The following is a 25,713-nucleotide window of genomic DNA, read 5'->3' as shown; positions in this document are numbered from 1 at the left end:
TCTCTCCCTTCCCCCAACCAGAAATGCCAATTTTGTTTCAGAAAACTTTAGAAAAGAGAATGTGGTTGAGTTACTGGAGACAGAAAAATGATCAAAGGGAGCCTTCGAGCTGAGGCATACCCCTGCTGTTAGTGACTAATGGGTTTGTTTCTTGTGCCAATGCGCAAAGGAGCTGCAATACCTATTGTAAGAGTCTCTGGAATTCAGCCCAAGCAAGAGAAATAAAAGATTATAAAGGAGAGCTCGTTGAGGGATGAATGGAACTTTAAAGTCAAATACACTGAATTACTATCTCTGCCTACTTCAGAGAGAGACTAAATTCATGGCTAAATTCTTACAAGGAAATAGTTTTCTGAAATGCATGATATTACTGAACTACATGTCGGATTATTGCTACAAAGTGAAGGCAGCGTAACTCAAAGATACACAGAATAGGAAAGGGAAAAAAAAAGGGTACATAGGTTCTGTTTTTTCAGTTCAACAAGAATACTGAGTTAGCTGTAGCAAACTAGATGCTTTCTTGTTCTAAACCTTTATTTGGCAACTGTGGAAAAGAAGTGGGCAGCTGCTTATTTCACTTACCCTAATAGAATGTACTGCTGTCCCAAAACATAAATTACTTAAACACTTCTTGTAGGAAAGAGTGCCAATCATATCAATATGATCCATCTTTCTGTGTTTCCTTTACAATGTGCTAATCTGGGAACTCTTGTTTTCAATCATAAAAAAATTAATACATTCACTCTGGCCAGCTATGAGAAATAAATAATTTAGAGTACATTTTAAATACAGATTATTACTGACACAAACACTCTAGGTGGCTGATTAGGAAAGTCAATGGCTTCCAGCCACATTGAAGCTAGAGAATGATGCATAATGGTCTGTTACACCATTTGAGAATTAACGATGACATCAGGTAATTTCAACACTGTATTGCCAAAAGACAGGAAGGAAGGAAGGTTTTTTTCATTCGGAGTTAAATGCTCCCCGCAGTATTTGCAAACCTAAATATTAAAAAAACATACTGAAGAAAGTCTTAGAGGCTTCAAATCTTAACTTTTGTCAGACTCACCAGTAGATGGTAACCAAATGACCTGGCAAAACGAAATATCAGAATGGGTGACTTAAAGGTCCAGAAATACTACTACTATGACTACAACTGTGACTACGACAAGTACTACGACTATGACTACAACTAGTACTATTATTCTGTGTCATACTTTATTCTCCGAGCTTTTTGAAAACTGAAACAGTAGACAAGAGTCATAAATTCTGAAAAGAAACTTAAGACTTGTATTTTAGGTTCTGAAAAGAAACTTAAGACTTGTATTTTACTCAAATACTCAAAAAGTCTGATGCTCTACCGACTGAGCTATCCGGGCTTTAGTAGCAAGAAGGAAGGACCTGCACAGCTCTTGACACTAACTGTCTAAAAGAAAAATAGTAATTTTCCATGAGCATTGCTTTTAAAGTTCATTACAGTCTGGAGATCCTGGCAACCTTTGTGCATCAGGCTGTATTTCTAGTGTTCTTCAATCAATATACACTAAGATAAGTGCAGAACCAACCGTTACTCCATTAAATTCTCAGGACAAGAGAGCACCCTGTCCTGTGTTAAAAAAAGGTCCTCTAGGCAATCTCAGAAAGTACCTTCCCTTTTTTTTTCATTAAGTACAAGCTCATATAATTTTGCTTTTGACAAACTCTAGATAAAACTTTGCCCAGAAGTGACTCTAAGCTGATCACTTTCCAGAAGTCCAAACGTGCCTTCTAATTTAATTGGTGGAGTTAAATATGGAAAATCTTCACCTCTACTGCCTAATAGTAGTGTGTAATCACATATGATTCAGCAGAAACCATCTGGGAGGGAAAACCATTGCTCAGCTAGGACTTTTCCTGACTTTCTAGGTGATAACACCACCATCAGAAGTGGTGCTTAAAACTGCATGCATCGCACCCCACATTGAGCAGTTTGATAAATTTGTAACTACAAGATTGGAAAATTTGAGATGATCAAAGTAGGAACATCAAATGCAGTCTCCAAATAACAACTGTAAAGGTCTTTTGAGTACATCAGGAACTTCCTTTCTCTGTTCATGAGGATACAGTAATGCATCTTGCTACCCCAGCATATAATAAAGAAAAATTTGCAAAGCAGAAGAATACACTCCAAATAGTCCTCTGATAATATGTGGACCCAAGGACATTTACCCACCTTCAGGCTCACACCTTACAAACAAGATAAAGACTGAGAAGAGACTGCTTAAAAATAATTTTTGTAGGCATATGGAACCTCCTTTGGAACAACCTATTACTAAACAGAAGTTTAACTACCCTCCATAGCCTCTAAATGAGAAAGAAGATAAAAGTTGTGTATTGATCTTCACAGTAAACTTTGAAGAAGGTGTTAAGCTCCTGCTGATAGTGAAGATTACAGAGAGTTTTGTGAACAGAAAATGCGGAGTAGTCAAATCTGAGAATATTTCACTTCAAGAAGCTTTAAATAACATAAAGCTTGCAAATTAAGATATTTATGCAGTTTAATGTTAGTAGTAATCTCTTTCAGTTTTAAGTCCATTCATACCTGAGTATCTACTTCAGCCATTTGTGAATACTGCTTCTCTTGTGATAAGAAACACGTGTGATCAAATATTGATAAGTTCCCCCCTACCAGATCTACCTCTACAGATAATGCCCTTCTCCATAAATCTTATCTTGGCACTCAGGAAATACAGTAGCTCTCTGGTTTTGTGCTTCAAAAGAGGTGTGCATCAACTTCTAAGCTCACTGCACCACCCTTTTCTCAAATATTCAATTACACTTCATTTTCCATGCACAAAAATCACTTGATTGTCACCTTTGCTATAAGCAGGAACCAAACACCTTCAAAGTTTCCTCAAAATTATGGGGATTGTTACACAACCCAAATATTTCCTTTTTCATACTACACCAGTCAATATGTGTAATCATGTGAGAAAAGCATTCTGGTTATTAATAAAGACACAGGACTTTATCCATGCTTCCAAGATCTTTTCCTAATATTAATAACTTATTTTATGTTTTAACTATCAGCAGAAATGCTGAGCTCAAAAACATGTGCTGATATATTGCCAAAATTTAATCAAGCTATAGTACTAGTCACTGTGGAGTTAATTAATCAAGCAGCAAGACGATATATACTTTACATCCTTGCTTGGGTGTGCAGCTGTATCTGTTTGGAGTGTAGGTCCCCAGATATTCAAACGGATGGGAAATTAAGGTACAACGATGATTTTAGCAGAAACTCTCAAATTTGGTGCAGGAGATTTCCTGTGTGTGGCAACAGCCCCCCATCTATTTTGCAGAGAGTCAGCAGCACTGCCTCATGGTAATGGGGTATGTGCTGTTGAACCTACGCTGAGAAAAGACATAGCATGAAGGACCTCGCTCTGCAAGCCCTTCGAAATGTTGTGGCATGCACATTCCCTTACAACAGAGTAATAACTTCAACTAAAACTTTCAGTCTTCAAAGCAAATATGGTCTTCTCTCCTGGACTACAATATTAAAACTTACTTCTGAACAATTTTGGTTGTGCCGACAGCCTATGTTGAATGAAACACCTTTAGATGAGGCACCACGATGGTCAGTCTTGAAACAATATGGTTATTACTGAGGAGGTAATGCATTTATTTGGCCACCAATGAGATGAAAGATAGACACTGTAATTCCTTATTTACTTTATAGTTACAATGCATCCCAATTCTACGCTGCTATATGAAGCAGAACCAAGTATTTTCATAAAGAATTTTAACACTTTATCACTTTATCTTTTTTTTTTTTTTTTTTTTTATTTTCTATACAACTTCATAAAGAATTTTAACACTTTATCACTTTATCTTTTTTTTTTTTTTTTTTTTTTTAATTGCTCTAACAAGCAGCCCTCAGTTGTGCTAACGGAGGATGACACCACCTTGTCTCTGGCAGAAAGGCAGATTAAGATGCATCCAGCCCCATCTCCAGCTCCTCCTCCAGCCATTTGTTCTTCCCCTGTCATCAGTCTGCAGCCACCTTCGCCCATCAATAAACTGTGCATCTGTGCTATGAACGGGATTACTGAAATAATCATGGTTTAAAATGAACTGCCGAAAGGAAAAAAATCCCCCCAAAGGCAGATGGTCAATGAGTGGTGGCGCTGAGAGAGTAAAACAAGGAAAGGCATGCCAGGTCACCAAGTCAGAGTGGGGGAAATTTCTTAGGATGTTTTGGCCACTGAAAGAAAATGCTTTGTGCAGCTACAATTTTGGTGATGAATTCTGCAATTTCACTACAGATAGTAACTTACCCTCCACACTCCCCCCTGCCCCCTGAAAAACCAATCCCTATTGTAGAATTATTTAGCAACAAGCCTTTGATCAATACCAAAGTAGACAAAATCAGAACCAGTGATCTTGAGGCAAAAGGCTTTGTCCCATCAGTAATTACTGAAAATATCCAATTGTCATCTTACACTATGTTTCCAAAATATGTAAGAAATAATGAATGTTCTCCATTCACACATACATGTAAAATGTTTCAAGGACAGTTTTATAGCTGATAGCCTGATGAGTAGCCTCTGCCATTTGAATGCAATTTAGCTTTTTCAGGGTAAAAAATGAAGCTGCTACAGTTTTACGTTCAAAAAAAGGCTTACCAGTTAAAAGTCTGATTAATAAAAAATTGATTTCTTAGCCAGATAGAATGTATATAAAATCAGACCTTTAAGGAGTACAGGCTGTTCCCAATTTTTGATCCTGTAGAGATATTCTAAACTTGCAAAAAATAAAAATGTACTTTTTAGGCCTCAGAAATGTATCTGGCTTTAGTGAACAGTCACTCAGGAAGATTGCTGTGACCATTTTCCTTAATCCAAAAGAAAAAATTAAGATGTGATTTTTTTTTTTTGATATTCAAGTTATTTGATAGAAGTTTCTTTGGTTAGTAATGAGGTGGAAAGTAAAATTTTAATCAACTTAGAGGACAATATGATAGCAATTACTCATGCATGTTTGAATAAAGTAGCTTTTGAGTGAGATGAGGACTACATCCTGAAATATCTTATGAAGTAGTATAAAAATGCTCATAAAATTAGTTTGAAAAATAAGTAAAATAAGGTGAAGGAGATAAGTGTGAATAAGGAGGTTGGTTGTTGGGGCTCTTCCCAAGGCAGTTTTTTTTTAATGACAGTATCATCCTGTTTTTTTTCAGAACAGGTTAAAGTAAATCACATCAATAATTGCTTTGATTTTAGCAATAAAAAATTCTACTTGACTTCTTGATGCCTACTTCACAACTTTCTGTGACAAATTAATTTTAGACAGATAATAAGCATTAACTGGGACGTATTTAATCACAGTTTCATCTAATAGGCAACACAGACAAGCCTTATTATCTCAATCGCTACTTGTCTTCAATTCTACACGTCCTATAAATATCTACTATCCAGTTTACACTGACATGGGGTCAGTTTTACAAGCTGCTTGATTATCAGCATGGGATTATAGACAGGAAAAAAAAAGCAGATTCTGATTTTGAAGTGAAACTCATAGTCTTGGACTACCTTTTTACTTTTTTTTCACATTCAGTTTCTGGCTTTGAAAACTCAGGCTGGAAAATGGGCTCGGGTATTACGTCCCGTACAAAAAATATGGAACAGAAATGCATATAACTGTTCTGTTGATAAAGGATGAGAGCCATTTGTCCCTTCGCTGTATTTCATCAGACATAGTAAAAACCTTATTTTTTTCACCAGACAAGTCTGACACAGTTAAGTGTGCATTTAGGGACCAGTTCACTGTAACCTTGCTTTTCATGTCATCAGTTTAGTCCTATTTTCACAGAATCACAGAATCATCTAGGCTGGAAGAGACCCTCGGGATCATCGAGTCCAACCATCCACCCTACTCTAAAGTTCTCCCCTACACCATATCCCCCAACACCACATCTAAACGGTTCTTAAACACAGCCAGGGATGGTGACTGAACCACCTCCCTGGGCAGCCTGTTCCAATGCCCGACCACTCTCTCTGTGAAGAATTGTTTCCTAATGTCCAGTCTAAACCTACCCTGGAGCAACTTGAAGCCATTACCCCTTGTCCTATCATCTGTAACTTGGGAGAAGAGACCGACCCCCGCCTCTCTACACTCTCCTTTCAGTAGTTGTAGAGAGCAATAAGGCCTCCCTTCAGTCTCCTCTTCCCCAGACTGAACAACCCCAGCTCCCTCAGCCTCTCCTCATAAGACTTACTCTCCCTCACCAGCTTCGTTGCCCTTCTCTGGACCCGCTCCAGCACCTCAATGTCTTTCTTGTGGTAAGGGGCCCAAAACTGGACACAGTACTCGAGCTGAGGCCTCACCAGTGCCAAGTACAGGGGGATCAGCTCTGTTGAACCTCTACAAACCTCCACAAACACCTGAATAGCCTCACCATCCCCAACCACACCACGGACGGCGGGTACGCACACGCTGCATGGCTAGAGACACACAGGGAAAGTCCAAAGACAGGTATTTTCCTGCTGAACCGAGCTCACCTAGTCTGAGCTGCCAAAGAATGACAGGTATCTTCTTGGTGGAGAAGGACCTGGCCGGCCATGAAATCTGACTTGGAAATCAATGGGAATTTCCCCATTGACTTTGGTGAGAACAGGGATGCACCTAAAGCTCAACAACTTTTCCTTCTCATTCAGCTTTTGGCCAGCCCTGGGCTCCAGGTGCATAAGAAGTACCTGAAAGCTGTAAGCCTTTGACTAAAGGGTAGAGAAGACGTGTCCCACCACAGCATCACCACTACCGTGTGCATTATAACCGACTGGGAAGAATCTTACTTTAATACCCAGGCAAATGTGGGGTTTTCTGTTTACTTTAAAGAAACAGCAATTTCATATACAATTTTTTTCTTCAACATGATTTTTTTTCCCTGTTTGTTCAATCTGTTACACATGTAGCCAGTGATCCTGCGAATAGCGATGTATATGAATAATTTTCAGAATGTGTTGAGACCATACTGCTGACATAAATAAGTAGGTGTGCATATACGAACAAGGTCATTTGGGGGTAACGATGCAACGAGAAATGCTGTCCCAAAGTTTTAACATTCCAAATGTGTTGCAAAAAAAAAAAAAAAAAAAAATCCTGGCCCCAAAAAGTTAATTTCCCTGAGTAACTCTCAGAACACATTAAAAATGTTCAGGTTATTAATATTAATTAATCAATTAATACTATTATATCTAAACCAGTAGTCGTGTTTTCTTCTGACTATCTCAGAAAGCAAGTAGACCAAAATTTTTAACATCCAAAAATGTTTAAAAAAAAAAAAAAAAAAAAAAATCCTGGCCCCAAAAAGTTAATTTCCCTGAGTAACTCTCAGAACACATTAAAAATGTTCAGGTTATTAATATTAATTAATCAATTAATACTATTATAATTAATTAATTACACAGTGCCTGCAGTCCTGGAAAGGGATCTTTATGTGCCTGAATAATAAGAAGATGACATTCTACTCCTGCAGTGCAGGAGGAATTTTAAAAGATCGCAACTTTTAAAATATTCTTAGCACTTTAATTCTTCTGCTGAATTAGTCTTTGACATGCATTGGGTTTTTGCAGCCACAGGATGGCATTCACTGCTGTGCAAAGGGTCAGTGAAATGTAAGTAGAGCCCGGGAAATGTACCTTCCATCTGGGGAAAGGAAATATTTAATCAAAAATGATTAATATAAATTTACTGCTTTCCACTGATGACAACCATTTATTCAAGAATGTAATATCAAAATCTTACAACGCACAGCCCTTATGCTCATATTCTTATTGTATGGACACCAAGGCCCTCAATAGATACTTATCTTGCCTGACTCCAGTAAGCTGGGACCTTCTAACAATACAGAGCAGCAATTCCGACTTGGGGTAGCAGCAATCGCATAAAGCACTTCAGTTTCACTTCCATGGTTTATGGAGTCACAGTAACTCTTTAATGGATTTATATAGGCTCATAATTTACTGTTTATTTTCCCATTAGGGCAGTATATGGAGTAGGTGTTGACACATGGCATACCAACAGGAGGACAGTTGGTCTGGATGAATGGCCAAGGTGACCGATAATTGGATTGCAAATGTCAAGGAGTGCAGTTGAAAAGCCAGGTACGTCAACCCACACATACTTTTCCCAGTTGTGAAATGAAAGTTAAGAGCAGGGACAATCAGCTACAAGTAGTTACGATTTATAGAGTTGGGTTTGAAGTCAGCGACAAGCAGTATCCAATTAACTTCAGCAGAGATGTCTAACGCCACTGGTAAAACGACTGGATTTAGAGTGATGAGCAAGAATGTCAGATCGAAAGACAACCTAGTAATGCTATTAACCTTTGTGAGATTGTCCCGCTGATAATGTGATCTGGGGGACAATAAAACACTGCATGAGACAATATGCCCAATTTGGTAGTACAAGACTGATATATGGGAGAAGAAGGAGAATTTTCCTGGATTCACTTTACGGACCTCCAATTAGCCCTCACTAGGTGAAGGGAGAGAAAGGAGGGAAGCGGAAGGAGTCCCTCTAATGAGTAGCTTTGGTTTGTAGCAGAAGAGATTGAAAAAAGGAAGTTTAAGGAGCTGCTTTGCTTTTGAGATTGTTTCAGGAGGTGTTAAAGGGGCTGGGTACTTAGCTGGAGAGAACCATGAGAAAGCTCCTGATTTATGGGAGCTCTTGAGCAGCACGAGTGCATCCTGTCAGGATCAGTACAGGAGGCGTGATCCCGTGGCACAGGGAGATCAGATATGTCAGCCCCATGTGCTAATCCCCACCGTTAGAACCTGGGGTCAGGACCACAGATGCTCGCTCATGATATGGAGCCCTGGCTGACACCATCTGTAGATGCTGCCGCTGCTTCCTTTGAGAAATCGTATACAAAATATAAATATGTTTGTTCTCCAACAGTGCATCCAGTTTTAGAAATGGAGGATTAAGAGCGGGTCTAATCCATGGATTACTGATCTGACAAAATATCGAAATCTTATTTACAGGCTCAGTGAGGCAAAGGCAATTTGTCAATCAAGTAAAGTTTAAGATGCAATTCCTGTTTTGCTATGTAAGTCTGGTGAATGTGTGCTCAATAACCTTTAGAAAATAGAGCATGAATGTATAATTTATGCAGCTACAACTGTTTAGGCATCCGAGGGCTAGTGGAGCGTAACGCACCCCCAGAGAAACCGGGGGGGTTTCTCAAGTTGGGGAGTCCTGAGGCAGGTCTCAGTCCATATTGCAGAGCGGAGGAAAGGGAAGGGACACCAAATTAGTCCTGCAAGAACTATAGGAGGCACTGAGAACACAGCCCACAGCTCTGCGTAGGGTAATTTGCTGTGTCAAGAAGCAGGATAAATGACCACCTCACGCTGAGCACCGTGCGGCAGCAGCAAGGATTTGTTTCGGGAGCTCAGCAGCTCACTGGAAGTTGGGCGTCCCATCACCGGTGTGATCCATCACCGGGCACCCTCCCGGGGCTGCAGAACAACAAAATCTTCTGTACACCTCAGACTTCTTTTTATTAAAAGAGCCATGGCTTTCAATTGATCCTTTCACACTGAGAGTCGGATATTATGAGAATTAAATGCTTGAAGAGGAGACATTTAAAGCAAATATTATTTTATTTTAAAAAATGCTGTTCCCTGGCTGAAGTGCTGCAGCTAAAACTGCAAGGTATCTACTGGTTTGCAACAAGAATAGTGGAAGATCCTTAACTATAGAGATACTTGGTAAATGTCAATGCAAAAAAAGAGAAAAATGGGCTTTAGTATTCAATTTAATCCCACAAACATGGCCGAAGCTACACAGAGAGAGTCTGTGTGGGTCCATTTGAACGCCAAGGCTTTGGTGAGGAGGATAAAGGACTATATTCAAGCGAACTTCATGTGTCAGTTAATGTTTTTATTCCTTCTGCTATACATTATGGTCCTCTTTTGAGACCAAGCTCATGCACTTATTGCCTTCTGCATCTCTCTCAGTCAAGAGAGGCCATGCCATTTTGTCATACTTTGATATACCACATAATAAAGCATCATCTCTGCTTAGCTAAAATATGTAGTTTAAAACTCATGACTTTGTAGAAAATTTTGTTTTTTTTTTAAACTGTGGTCATATTTTCTTTAAAGAAAAAAGTGTGGCAATATAAACCTACGTGTTTAAATTCTCTATGCTTTTTCCAACTAAGTCTTTAAAATAACTCTTTTGCTTTTAAGTTTAAGAACACATTTTTATTTATACAATACCTTAACAGTTATCTGGAAGGATAGTGGAAGGAAACAAGATCTATATGACAAAACATATATATATGAGGCTATGACTAAAGTATTAAGCTATTTGTTGGTAACTTTATTACAGATCACATACTGGTCCTCAGAAATGTCAAAGCCATAAATTGACAGATTGCTATTAGTAATATTTGTATTTTCTACTTTCCCAGAGAATGTGAGAAAAAAAAATCATTATTTTGATTCTGACATTTTTGCTCTCAATTATTCATGTTAATCCTTTCTTTTGAATATTTAGAATATTCTTGCCAAAGAAAGTATTACTTTTTGCCAAAACATAAAATGCACTCTAGCACTGCTATGATAACATTTTCAACGTCTCTGTATCATGAGAGATTAGCAAACAGCAATATTACATTTCAGAATGAGGAGATTAATCTGTTTCCTGACAACTGAAATTTGTTAGGCTGGGAAAGGAAAAATTACTGCTTTTGAGGGCAGATTTCATAGCACTTGATGCTTCAGGGCCTTTGTACTTTTCTGTTTAAATCATATATTCATAAAAAGCAAAAGAATTGTTTGGTCTCTGATTATTATCAAGCTGAAGCCAGATAAGAAAAGCATTATGATTCTTATGTTCCATGGCAATATATTTAGGGAGAAAATAGGTGTCAAATATGCTTATTAAACTGATTCTCAACCCGATTAGAGGTTTTCTTATCTCAAGGTGTCTAGTAAATACTTTAATTTGTGTCATGTTACAAATTATGCTTAATACTTCAATCTTATTTCAGCACATTTCAGACAATTATGCACTTTTGCCATGAAAAATATTTTTAAAACAAACAAAAAATACACAGTCTTTTCAGACTACCATGTTTTGCACGATGTTTTTCTATTCTTTTTTGTATATCTTTTTTGCTCAACCTGAATGTTGAAGGATTACATGGCAGAGGGACAGGGTGGCAATCTGGGAATATGAAACAACAGATAAAGAAGGAAAATACATAATATTGAAAGACATTACAGGCTATGGTTAGAAGACAATAAGGGATGTGATGAGATTCAAAGAAAATGTTGTGTATTCAAGGTACACTAGAAAGAGGTTCTCATGACATGCATGGACTAGTGGTGGCAGTTTTGGGGAATTCCAATATATCACCAATACTTCAAATTATGAGATCCTGGACTAAATAAGAGCATTAACAAGGTGGAGACAGAAAAAAAACAAAAAAACAAAAAACAAACCAACAAAACAACAAAATTTTAGGAAGAGGCACTGACAAAAACCAGATGATGTAACTCTAGACTGATAGTATGATTGATGGGAGTAGATCTCAAGAATAAGGATCTTCACTATGATGGAGAAAAGAGAGATGCAAAGAAGATAGTAAAATCTAATAGAACTTGCAAAAGGAAAGAGTTGTCCCAGTTTTTCCCTTGTGGAGGGGCTGCCTGTAAACTGAAGGGCTCACAATTGAAGATGACGTGGGGAAGGGACCGCTTGAGCTGCGGGTGTCCTGGGAACAGGAGTGAGACTCCATGGATGCTGCAACAGCCTGTTATCAAAGAGTATGTCCCAAACCAACCCAAAGCCCACTCAAGTCAAAGGAATTGAAGACTTATTGCTGGGATCCCTATATGACTTATTTCAGGGTGGCTGGATTTGGCATGTATAAATGGTGGCAGCAAGTGACGTCGCTGTCAAAATATCCCAGAATTAACTTTTTTTCAGAGATAACATGTATGAATTCCAAACAGCTGAGTATGGATCACCCCAGGATAAAGGACAAAGGGATGAAAAACTTGTTTAACGGCATGTTTCTAAATGACAGATAAATTAAAAGGCATACTAGAATTTCCTGTGCCCAGAAAGGACTTTAGTACAGATGCACCGTATTCCTAACTGAGGAAGAAGATGCTCACCCACCTTAAATGCAATGCTCAGCTCAGTTTTAGCCAGGAAGGCAGGAAACAGGAGACCCCCACAAAATGTGTGTGTGCGTGCATGTGTGTGTGTGCTCACACACTTACAGAAATAAATTAACAGTCTGGCAGCTGATGGGTATTGCAAATGCTACAGAAAACATGATATAGCACTAAAGCAGACATGCTTCAGATAACACAAAGGCTCTGTACATCTAAAATAGATTCAAATCATGTGAAAGATTTCCTGCTGCTTCTGCAGAAGATTAAAACATTGGTACATTCATAAAACAAATGTGAAGATTTAGCAAAGCAGCGTGCCCTTCACAAAGACTCTTTGTCTCGCCAAGCACGAAGTCTGGCAAAAAAGACACCCTGAAAGGGTATATCCGACCAATTTGGGCCTGGTAGGTGGGCTCCAGCCCATAAAAAGAGAGTTACAGATCTTAAGAAATGTACAATGAAGAAAAAACCTGTTAACCCTGAGCTAATCTGTGAGCTAACCCCTCAGTGAGAAAGCAACATTAGACCAAACTCCTAAATCCTGATAGAAAAGAAAAACTTGGTATAGACTAACCATAGAATTTGCCTACCCAAGCTTAGTTGAGGAATGATTTACAAAGCGCAAAGGAATACCATTAATATAACCCTTTCTGTTTCAACAGCATTTAACACATGGGTGCAGCACCTAATTTTCAAACCACACAGTAATGTTTAGTGCTTTAATAATACTTTTCCATCCCATTTGCATTGATCTAGTGCTCTGCCATCTTGTAGTTCTGCAAACAGAGCAGAAGAAACAGGTGTTGGGTATATTTTAAATTGCTTTTTTTCTAATGTGTTCACTCACCCATTTCCAGACATATCTGGGGAAACGCAGCTACGGGCGCTGATGTCTGATTCTCTCGTCCTGGGTATTATCAGGGATAACTTCAAGACGCTCAATGCTACTGAAGCTGGACTAAGCACATCACTCAGGGTAAGCAAAGGAACTCAACTAGCCCCCAGGGTCATAAATAAGACCTTCCCCTCTCCACTGTGGCATCACATATGGCTTAACATAATGCTAGTTAACCAAAAGGTCACTTCCTTGCATTACTTGACTTCACAACCGCATGATACGCACTTCAGGGAGATTGTAATTAGTTCCAGAGCGTTAAGGAAATGTTGATACACCTCTAGGCTCCAAGGAGATGCTCAGGACCTTGCAGGGTGGCAGCCCATAGGCTGGATTTGCTTCCTGGCACAATTTCACCTTCTCTGTTACGTCTTTAAAAGAGGTGGAAAATGCCTGATAAGACAGCACACGAAGCCTATATGCTGAGTATCTCCTTCTGTGCTGGCATACGATGAGGTGCTTAATGCCAAGACCTGCTAATAGATTGCTGTGGGTCTGCAAGGAAAATCCTAAAAGAGGCATTTGATGCCCAGGACGAAAGAGCCGATAGCGTTGTGTTTTGCGGATTTTCATTTCTTCATTTCATGACCCAACAGTTCACGTCTGTGACTCATGAAATCTGTAAAACAGTCTCTCCCCCATCCTCAAACTCCAGATATATGCAAATCATTCCTTAACTAATGCAAAACTCTAGGTAACCAGAAATGTGATTTTTCTAATGATACACAACAACTGCGTAGACAGCAGTGTGTGAACCAAAGCCTTAGACCTGGACAACTCTGATCTTGCCATGGTCTTCAAAATATGAGCATGAATTACTACTTGCAAAATCATCTGTATCTTTACGCTGGGTCAACTTTTCATCTAAAGGACTAATAGGCTTTTAAACCTGGATGGTAATATCAATTGTTCCCTGCCCATTTCTATCAGACTCACTGTCCAGAGAAACATGATTTTGTGGAAAATATACTTAGTGCAGTATTCTGCTGTAGATAGTGCATCTGTCATCGCATATACTGATGAACTGGGAAAATCAAATCTCTTCCATGAGCTAAGGAGTGACTAAATAATAAATGAGCTGTGATTTTTACTTTAATACCCAAAGAAATTAACACAAATTTACAACACATTTAGAAAAGGTCTATAAACTATTTGACTCATTTCTATAATTGTCAAGCATTCACAAGAAAACCCCAAAGTTTTGCATATTGAGTTACAAAGATTTTTGATTTAGGAAGGTCATTAAACACAGAAAAGAGGACTTCTTTCCTTCATTACTATTGGTACCCTGAATCAATAGAAGGGATTAACCAAACAAGTGTGAGATTTTTAATGCTCAACAAAAATCCTGCCGTGTAAGAGCTTCAGAGCAGTATCACATTAGCTGGATGGCTTAAGTACTCTCCAAGAGATGCCAGAATCAGATACTTGGGTATTAATGATGCACTAATTGAGCTATCAGTGGTGTGTTTATTCTTGACATCATCCTGGTGTTAGCATGTGTAAAACATTTTTAAGAGAAACAATCTAATCTTGAGACAGTTAAAAGGAATTAGATGAATAGTATCTAAAAAAATAAAGACTGAAATCAACCATAAGCACTAGGCAAAAAGCAAACAAAGCATCCCCAGGGTTGACTTAAAGTCTACAAATTTTGTGGAAATGTCATAGACATTCTTTGCGCATTCAGTCTCTCAAGGCTATTGGTATTTCACTGAATAACTGAAATGAGCTGAGAGTCACTGCTAGTATTTGATATATGTGGACCCATTCTTGCCCCCTGCCTTTGGTATATATTATGTCATCAGAGTTGTGTGTATATTTCCTATTGGCTACCTGAATTTAACACGGAATATTAAGGAATTTAAATACACAACTCTTTCTTTTTTTTATTTTTTTTTTAATTTCAACTTATTTTGCCCTATTACTATCACTTTATGAAGAATTTATTCTTACTTAATAAGAAAACAAAATTAAAATTCCACATGCATGAAGGAAAATGTTATTAAACTCAGTTTTCCCAATGCTTAGGCTTTGTCGTCTGTGCTACTTCTCAAGTCGCTATCTAAAATAAAGGGACATCTGGGAGCTATTGAAACTTGCAATAATTAAAGAAAAGAGAATAATCTGTAAAAACACTATGCCTTAATTATTTTGCCGTTTAAAATTCCTGTTCATATCTCTTGCACAGAGGCCACAGTTAACAACTGAAGTAGTAATATTTTCAGTGATGCACTTGATAATTCTTCATCTTATCGCACCACATTAGTTAGAGACAATAGTCTAATCGAGGAGACCACTTATCACTACAGACAGATGAATCATAGCAGGACTTTTCCCATATTTTGCTGTGTAAGACTTTCTGCCTGAATACACATGAGAAGCAGTGTGCAATGTCAAATGCAAATCTGTCTCTGAAAGAGCGTTTTAACCTCCGGTCATCTCCTGCCTTTGGAAAGTTGTTGGCTACTTCTGAAAATAGCAACTTGATGGAAAAAAAAAAAAAAATAATCAGGAGGGGGAAGTGCAGCCCATGCCTCTCTAGAAAACTGGTGCAGAATAACAATTCCCAAAGAACACAGGGTGCAGGATGGAAATCTGTAGCGTGGGATGAGCGAGCCCAGCATGTGCCTTCTACACCGGGAACTGGGGTCTCTGCTAGATGCACCACCACACTGACCTGTCCTGCAGGTGGCTTCACCCCCTGCTGATAAACCCACGGAGAGGCAGTATGAGAGGAACATGCTTTTGATTTTTTTTAGAACTGTTTATTTTCTTTCCTTTTTTTAACCTTTTTTCTCCCTTGCTTTCCTTTTTCCCTCTGCTTTTTCCCCCCAGCTCTGAAGGTGACATTCAAGTTCAATCTGTTGCCTTTCAAAGCTGACATCATGGTACAGCTTTCAGTGTCGTTTTAGAAAGTTACCTCTACATACCTACTGTTCCACTAAAAATCCTTTCAGGTGTCCTCAAAATAATAAAAAATAGTTCTGTCATTTCCAACAAGCCCAACAAGTAATAATTTTTAAGCTCAAGCTGGAAATAAGAGGCTGTTTACCTATTTTCCCTTGCATCATCTGATAGGCTTCAATGCTAAAAAGGGAAAGGCATGTGCCTTTGGAGCCATTTAAGCCTCAGACAAAATGCTCAATCCGACACACTGCCTCATTTTTACCCCATCACCAGCATGTCACCAAGAAAAAATGCAGCTTTCCCTGCCAAATGTGGGCAATGCTAAAGATCCATGAAACAAATGCTTACACAGATTCATAATCCAGGATTTAAGCAATCAATGTTCAGCTACATAAACCCAATGAACTTCAGCTTTTGTACTTCTCCTGTAAAAAACATACACGAGCATATTGCCACACAGCTGCCCCTATTCTTCAGAAAACGCTGCGGTGTCTCATAAGGGACCACTGACTTCAGGCATCACCACCAGCAAAGGCTACAGCCTAATTGAATAGGCTGCAAAGCAGAACAAGGTTAAATCTCTTAAGTTCTTGCGTGGGAGGTGCTGGAGGAAAAGAGGAGGATGGCAGAGAAGGCAGCTCCGGCCGGATGCTGAGCCACCAGCGTGGTGTTTGTGGGAAGAACTGAGAGGCAGTGCTATTTTAAGATGATGCTTTTCAAGATTTTAAACCCCTTCTCTCCCACAAACTGCGGTCATGAAGTTTTCAGCAGCAATTTCCCCCGTGATATTCCAGACCAAATCCCAAGTTGAAAAAATAATAGTACCTCCATCAAAATTCCCCTCATAATTACAACTTCCCATTAAATGAGTGGAAATTTGAATTCTTTTTAGAAGGCTACAATTACAGCAGATTATTATGCCTCCCTCTAATTACTGCATATAAATACCTACCATGTAACACAGTTTATTGTACCCTGTTAGTGTACTTACAGTAAATAGAAACCAATATGCTTCATTCAGCTCATGTATTTTGACACTCACATCAGATTTACCAATTTATCTTCATTACAACCCCTTGCACTGTTACTGACATCCTTCTCAGAGCTACGCTCAAGCATCACAGCAGGAAGATTGATGAGGCTTGTATATACTGATTTGCGACAAAAGCAAGGCACTTGAGAGGCACTGCTCCTATGCTGATAGCACTAACTTGGCTAAAAATTAGCTGCACTAAGCCAACACCCTGCTCCTGCTTCTCCCCCTCATTAATTACATGACTCGGACCTCAAAAGGCCGAGGCTGTTGTAACAGTATTTTAAAAACTATTGTCTTCAGTTGTTTTGTCACTCTTGTAGAGATTTAAAGATCTGACCATGCTTATTAGCAACTATTTTTATTCTTTAGAAAGGACTTGAATAGACAAGTTTTCCACCATGGCAAATGTTAAAAAGTAATTCCTGAATGAATCTAACAGTGGTAAATTTAAACATAGTTTGGAAGAACAGAGAGATACTACGGAGATAATTTTCAAAACTGGCTAAATTACTTGAGAGCCTGCACCACATGCGCTCATCGAGGAGAGACTAAGTAACCCCAGCACTTCAAAAACACCAGCTTGTTATTCATCCAAGAGGATGAAGAGGTCACCTCTTGCTACAGGTAATTTATCCCTCTCCAATCATAAAGTTTCAAAGACTGTTGCTAGAACTGCACACTGCAGCCTGGAACTTAGAGCTCAATTTTTTGCTAAATACAGGCCTTTTCCCAGCAATTCCCAGCAAACTGAACTCCCCAGCCTTTCACAGAGGGTTTCTGTGTTGGAGGCACAAGTAACCCATCACATTCAGAAACCTCTCAGGGTGTGAGAGCACGTGCCAAGATCCACCTTCCAGGCTGACTGTGCAAGGCAAGGAGCTGTAGCCTGTATTTAATAATCCTCTCCCATTGGGCTGCAGACGTACACTGGAAAGCAGATCAGGAACTATTTGTATTCTGGACATCTCAGAATCAGCTGACATAACACAATGATGCAGGCCCTGCATGAAATTGTTTAATTTTTACACTTATTATCGGACCTCCATCACTCCAGCAGCTGTTTGCATACAATCACATAGCAAAACCACTAGTTTGTGAAGCTGACAGACTAACGTTGGGAGGCAAAATAAAGTGGGCAGAAAAGCAGCCAGAACATTTGCTTTGGTTTTCCATAGCTCAAACTCTACTAACTTTCTCCACCTGAAGCTTCTTTTTTTTACCAATTTAGCATAATACAAGAGAAGACAGAGTACAGTGTTAATACAGAAATTATTAGAAGAAAATGCATATCCAGAAGAAAAAAGAAGGAAAAGAAAAAAAGAAAGAAACCTATAACCATAGTACTAATGTGTAGAATTATAAAGGAGAATAAAGACAGATCACCTGAAACCTGCAATTATACCTCACTGGGAAATACACTGCTATTTTCATTTACTTGTAAAGCAAGCAGGTAACTCTCAGAGTTACCTTTCTTGTTTCAGATGGATATTTAAATACCTTATCTCAAATGCAGGCTTTTAAAGAAAGTCTGTGAAATAAAACAATTGCTTTTGGTTTGCTTCATATGAGAAAGTAATGTATTCAAGCGGTCATTTTCCTCCCATTTCAGGAAGAACCATTCCATCAGTAAGAATCCACTAGAGCAAGAGACCATCCTGTATAAAATCCAGTGACATCCAATTTAAACCTAAGCAGAAAAATTCTACCTGATAACAAGCGCTGAATAAAACCTGCAGCCTTGCAAGACATTACAAATGTGTCAAAAAAATTAATCCCTGAAGTTGGGAGCTGAAAAAAAAGAAAAAAGCATTGACAATGCCACATCAATGAAAGATCTGGAAGAAGAAATATGGGGGTTTTTTTCTCCTCCCAAAAAACCTCAAACAAAAAAAAAACGAACAAAAAAAATCTCAATTATTATAAAGGGGAGTCCATTTCCGACTCTCTGACACATCTTGTAATCCAGGGTCTAGACATGTTTCTGTGCTCACTTTGGGACATGTTCTTTGGTAAGTGCACATCCTGTGACAGCAGCCTCAGGTACAGTTCAAAAAGTCATGTGGACACAAGTCCATACATCCAAAGAAGATAATTAAAGGAGGAAGGAAGAAGAGATGCACGGGTGACCTGGGCTCAGTACTTACTTTGCAACAGGCTTCTTGTGTAGGTACAAGGGGAGTCACTTAGATTCACCTTTCCTAACCATGGCAGCCTTAAAAATACATATCCAGTCCTTGCTGGTCATTCCCATTTCCTCCAATAAGGACAGGGACAGGTGACTCCAGAAGAGCCACCCTAAGCCATCACAGGCAGAGGTCTGGAGACGAGCATTGTCTCTACACACAACTGTAATGACTGACATCTGCCATCTTATTTCACCTCGTTTTCCTAACAACTGTCATGAAAGAGGAGGAAATACTGTCAGCAATGGAATTTTCTCAGTAAGTACTGGCCAGCATGGGTATAGCGTCCCTGTCAAATTCAGGTAGGGAAAAGACAGGCTTATTAAAAAATAATTAAATATGTATTTAGGGAAGGTCTTTCAGTGCCTCACACACACTGGGCAAAAATGAGCAGGGGTTGCTAGGTCAAGCACTAATCAGAGCTTTTCAAAGGGAGCCAAGTTTGCTCTCTTTTATACCAGCCAGACTACTGGAAGAAGGGTATGAAATGAAGCCAGAAGGGAAATACTGTACTACTGGGAGACCATGGTTGTCTTGGCAATTAAGGCCTCCCCAGGGGGTTAATTACACACAGAGACGGCCAGGCATTTTAGAAAATGCTTTCTGAGCATGCCCTAGAAGACACACAGCTTGGCCAGCCTGGGCCTGGATCCCCAGCAGCTCACTTGCTCTGGTCTCCAGCAACACGCCTCCCAAGAGGTGGTGATGGTCAACGCTCATCGCTTATCGGCAGCTCAAAGGGCTGATTTGGCCACTGGGGCCATGTGCCTGCCAGAGTCTGATTCTGTTTGCTGCACACCATTCCCAGTTGGGTTTTACAATAGTGTGGTCCTCTCCCCACTTCTGCAGGACACATCGCTCTGGTGTTTCTCTCCCCTGTTGCCTGCCCTCCACTTCACTCCCCATTCGCAAGCCTTGGGGCACCAAATGACACCAATTTCACTCTACTGCATCTTCAGTCCTCAAAATTTTGCAGATGCTTATTTTTTCAAATGAGATAAAATGCAGGGGAAGGAATATATTAACTTGTATTGATGACTAAAGCCTAATTCCTGTAAGCAATTATTTTTTCTTTTTGCTATTAATAGTAACACTTCCCCATCTGTACGGGAGTCCTCTGGCAAATGTGAATTTGGCATGTTTCACTGAGGTCTCTGAGATAAATGCAAAAGAGACTTACAGACCTAAGATTCTCATCAGTAGATATATTTTAAAATCAATGCCAATTTAATTCAGCTTGTGATCTTCTCTGACAGTATAAACTGGAAAGCTTGCATTTATTTGAACACATGATTACTTTACTAACTTTCCAACTTAATAAATCCTAAAAAGGGGAAAATCCTTTTATTCCCCTCCACTTATTTATGGCCTGGAATGTGTGACAATGTACAGTGAATTATGAAATAAAAAAACCCAACCAAATTGTACAGTAATAAATTAACCCTTCTCTCCTGTGTTCTGCACTAAAATAATTTGTGATTTCTAAAAAACATGAAATAACCATGGAATATGCAGAAGTATATTTTACTACATTTCATTGCCAGATAGTGATTGCATTGGGAACTATTTTGTCCAGATGTTTTTTAACTTGTATGATTTGAAGTGAATTTTCTAAAAAACATAGTAGGGATGATTGATTATGCAGGACAACATGGTTATTTTTTATTTGCACCAACAAGAATCAAGAATTCCTTGTTTCACAAATAGAGAAGAGAACAGAGTGAAGGATCTTTTACCCAAAGGAAGAAAAAACACAGCATGGTGTACAGCAATGTGAAAGAAAACACATGTGGTAAAACCAGTAGTTTACAAGTATATCACTCCATAGCAAACATATGTGAGCTACTTATAAAGAGAAACATTCATCAAAGGGCCAAGGGAATGGTTCAGACACGCTTTAGAGGGCAATTTTTAACTTGAAACTTGCCATTGATAGTCCATATAAGTGAAAGCTAAGAAAATATTCATTGATTCTGATGATGCAGTGAATGTGAGCAAGGGGAAAGTTTGCTTTCATCCAAAAGAATATTTTGTACGTTAGAACTGAGATGCAAAACTTTAAACATGTTTATCTTGAGAGAGGGAGAATCTTGGCAAGGTTGGTGTGATTCCACCTATTTTAAAAGAAATTTGCTCTGGGTAGTCCAAACTTCTGTCACAAATAAAATTTAAGGACTACAATAAAAGATTTAACTGAAGCAGATTAGATAGAGGTGGAAAACAAGTGTTGTGTATATTTTTTTCAATTTTTTCCTGTGCTTGTGAATTGCAAAATATATTATTTCTTTTATATAATCAGGCAATTCCCAGCTTTGTGCAAGTCTGTCACACATTGAGAGCCGGGAGAATACCACTCTCCTGGAACAGGAAAAAGTGATTTTAAACTACAAAAATCAGTTAACCTTTTAACATATATTTTCCACTTAATCTTACCTCCAAAAAATGCTCTGCTTGCTGTTCCCGATCCAATTTTCTTGACGTTGTTGTAATCAGACCTGTGAAAAAAGGATGATATTTGATTGCCAATACCCATTGAAAAATATATGTCTCTATTGACCAGAAGAAATAAATTCATTTTTCAAACACTCAAAGGGAAAAAATCTATTTGAAGCTATATCAGACACAGATTTCTTGACATCTGTCAAGCATTTTTTTTCGCAGTGCAGCCATTATGACTTTCTGACTAACAGTGAATCTCTAAAGAAAAATGCTGTGAGAAAAGTAACTGAGAAACAGTTAGCTGTGTATCTACAGTTACTGTGCTACATTTATTACAGTGAATAAAAAAAACATTACTGAAGAATCACTATTTGTCTTATGATTAAGTGCTTCAATGAATCATTTGCATTTGACTGAAATCCTTCCGTAAAAGACCTCATTAAAGATTTCAGAGTTCTCAAACAATTAATGGGATAGGATGCTGATTACTTCCACACCAAGAATACTTGACAAAGAGGGTTATTTCTGTAATAACTACTTGTATACATAATGATTTCCAAATGTAATCATTCTAATGCATTAAAGGTTTTGTAATACAATTTCATCAATTTATTCCATGCTCAAATTGAGTCTTTAAAATAAAGTACCCTTTTACATGAGGATGATCAAGATATCTTTTTTTAAAAGCAAGGTACTTTCACAAATGATTAACCTCTTCTGAGATTTTTACCAAGGAAAGAAAACGAAACACTTTCAAAGTTCCCTCAAGAAAAGTGATGCGTATCTTCTATGAACATAGCTTAGTTTTTTTGTTCTGATCTCACTGAAGATTTAAAGGGCAGATTTGAGTTTTCCCTCATACAAAACATTTCATTGGGTAGGAAAATGCATCGTGTGCTTTCTTTGTAATAGATTATGAGGAGTGTAAAAAGACCAGCTTTTCCTAGATGGAGACAATGCCAGTGGACAAAGTCGTTCTTAAGAATTCTTCATCTCTAAGATTACCAAGGAAGACAAGAAAATAAAAATTCCCTGGATTACCTCATATTTATTTAATCAGACTGGCCAAACATCTAAACACAAATCCATGATGATCCTAAATACTTCAAAAAAACCATCAGCAACATCTTACACCAACATAACACCTCTTCTTCCAGAAGGCTTCTACAGCTGCAGCTCCTCACACACTGTTGCCTTCTCTCTGGAGAAACCACTACTGATTTTGGTGAGAAGGGGGGAAATATTACTTGAAGTAATGGGGTGAAATGAACAAAGGAAAGTCTACTCTGCTTCCAGTATTTCAGACTCGTTACGAGATCTATTAGACCACAGAAGGGACACCCAAGGGGAGGTCACAGAAACCGGAGTGGATCATAACAATGACAAGGAAGAATCTGGTGCTGGGAAAAGACTGAAAAAAGAAAACAACTGGTATTGCCTGCATTGAGCAATTCAAAACAGCTACACCATATGGGAGACATCTACTCACTGCATGAGTTTAAACAGACGTGACAGCACGGATGACAAATTGGTGTCATTCACACAAGATCCTCCCATGTCTAGAGAGAACACAAACATACAGGGAAGAAGCTTCTAATTATGAAAGTTCAGCCCCAATAAATTGATAAAATAAAAATTTCAAATTTGAAATATCCCTGTTCATCACATGCATGGTTACTATGGTTATTTATCAAGCACAACCTAAACATGCAAAGGAATATGATCATCTTTATATAGTCTTCCACTTCCTAACGTGCCACTATGAACTCCACCTACCTTCTTCTTAAACAACAAACATCTAGCTGTAAATTATAGAAGGTCTCTGTCCTCACCATCTTCTTCTGGCAGAGGAATTCAGATTCCTTCTGCAGACCAAGAGCTAACACCTGAAACTGACCACTACTGCTCCTCCTCACAAAACTACTACTACCACTGAAGGCTTCTTTTTTGTTTTCCTTTTTCAATGTAGAGCCTTTAGACTGCAACAATGGTCAGAGAGCCTTCAGACCTGAATTTCCTTCTAAAAGAGGTTTGTGAACATATGGCAAGTGTCTACAACAGAACTGCCTGTATTTTAAACATAGCAGATCTTAAAAGGTTTAGCACCCAGACTTAACAGTTGGTCCAAAAGGACAGGTAACCAGACCATCACCATCAGCTCTGCAGACCTGATCCTGAAGTATGGTGCCAGCATAGCTGGCATAGTTTTTGCTTTCAAGACAGCCCAGTTCTGGGCAGTTTCATTAGGTTGTTACAATACTCTATAGAAATAAATGGTCATTTGTGCATGGAGTCATGGGGCCTCTGGTTTCCATTCCTGTTCTCTGAAGGACTCTCCCATCTGACACTCGTGGAGGCCCCATTGCAGTCTCCTGGATGCTCAGTCCACATACGTTCTTGAGGTCATGGATAGATAATGCTACACAACACTATTGTTTAAAATGTGAATATACATAATATCAGATCTCAACTAGTCAATGCTAATATTTATTGAATTATGGCCATGCATTGGTATGTATGTGAATCTGGTCCTTTCAGATTATAAAACTGTATTTAAAGGAATTCTGTTTAAAACCAATCATCAAAAATGAAGAAAAAAAAAAAAAGAAATATAGTCCAGTAATGTCTAAGACTACCCACTGTTTTGCCACTCCAGTCTCAAAGAAATTAATTTATAAAAACCTTGCTGTGTTCCTCCCTCCCTCCTGTATTCAGTATTCCATGCCATAAATACATAATAATAGTACTATTTAGCTGGATGTAGAACTTTATTTTTGAGATACAGGGACAACTGAGAGAAACTTGGCTTTGCACAAGAGAATATATCCCAGTTTTAGTTGTCTGACTGTATTAAATCACCATATTCTGTTATGGTATTAAGGCATTATCTAAAGAAAATAACTCACAGAGAAAAATAAACCCAAAGAAATGATGTTATGCTGCGCTGTTGGTTATGATATAAAATCATGGGGGGACAATGATAAAAAACGACCCTTTCTTTTTTCCCATCTTCAGTATGTGCCATAGCTCTTCTAGAGACAGCCATCTCCATGTCCAAAGCCAGCTGGGAAATATAGCACACATTTATCACAAAATAGTCAGAAACCCTAACAAGCTTCAAAAGTCATAGGACACCTCTCAAATGGTTTCTCTCAAATTTCCAGAGGAACATCATGGTTCTGCTAAAGGCCAGAGATATTTATAACTGTGATGATTCTTTAAGAACAGCCATGAAAGTGAAGAGGAAAACTGGATCCGATAGAAAAGTTATTTACAATAAACCTATCAGCTCACAAGCAAGGTTATGTGATTCTGTTCCCAGCATTTCATACTTTCCTTTGACTCTCCGAGTTAAAACATCTCTCTGTGCATCCTGGCACATCTGTTCCTCTGGCCATATAAATGAACTGTTTGGTGAAACTCTGAAACATTGCTTGACCCGACATTTCAGCTTGGAGATAACTTGCTTTTCTACAACACATATTACTTTTGCTATTGGAGTACTTTTCCCACCCTAATAAACGAACAATAACTGTTCTCCTCCCGTTAGAGAATTTGGAAATGCCGGAAGGTGAATAAGCTCACCCCACACAGCATGTCCCATTATGCTGCAGGACATGGTGACAAGTCCCAGCTGACACCAACTGAGGAACATCCTTCCAACACCTCACTGTACACTGGATAGGATCATCATCCTCTCCTGCATCTCTCCCACCTAATAGGAAACTCAGCATGTGGACGGAGAAGAAATAGCAGTGTCCTTCACCCCATCACTTTATAATCTGGATGGAAAAACCAGAGATGTAGGGTGAGCAACAAGGCAGATCTGCCTTACAGCTTGGGTGCAGTCCTAGTGGCACAGAAGAAAGAACAGGACCAGGACTATGAAATCCTGACACTTAAACCAATACATCAGCCTATACAGTTTTCAGTCAATGCATCATCTTGGAAACAAATTACCAGTTATTAGGGCTCAGACATGTGATAAAGGCATTTGAGCAACACTTAGCACTGATGCTTGGGATTACGCTTTTAGCACATCGCAGATGCAAAGTGAAGAAGAAA

General features: G+C 38.7%; 1 protein-coding gene across 2 annotated transcripts in view; it reads right to left on the bottom strand.

The window, feature by feature from the left end:
- FAT3 (FAT atypical cadherin 3) overlaps positions 1-25,713 on the bottom strand; it is a 430,327-nt gene that overhangs the window by 116,476 nt on the left and 288,138 nt on the right. For both annotated transcript variants that reach the window (XM_014958334.1, XM_014958335.1), the window contains exon 4: positions 21,643-21,704. In XM_014958334.1, the coding sequence (XP_014813820.1) occupies positions 21,643-21,704 (62 nt within the window). The remainder of the gene's footprint in view (positions 1-21,642; positions 21,705-25,713) is intronic.

Source organism: Calidris pugnax, unplaced genomic scaffold, assembly GCF_001431845.1.
Source record: "Calidris pugnax isolate Ruff unplaced genomic scaffold, ASM143184v1 scaffold252, whole genome shotgun sequence".
Taxonomy (NCBI): domain Eukaryota; kingdom Metazoa; phylum Chordata; class Aves; order Charadriiformes; family Scolopacidae; genus Calidris; species Calidris pugnax.
This window is presented reverse-complemented; position numbering and strand designations above follow the sequence as displayed.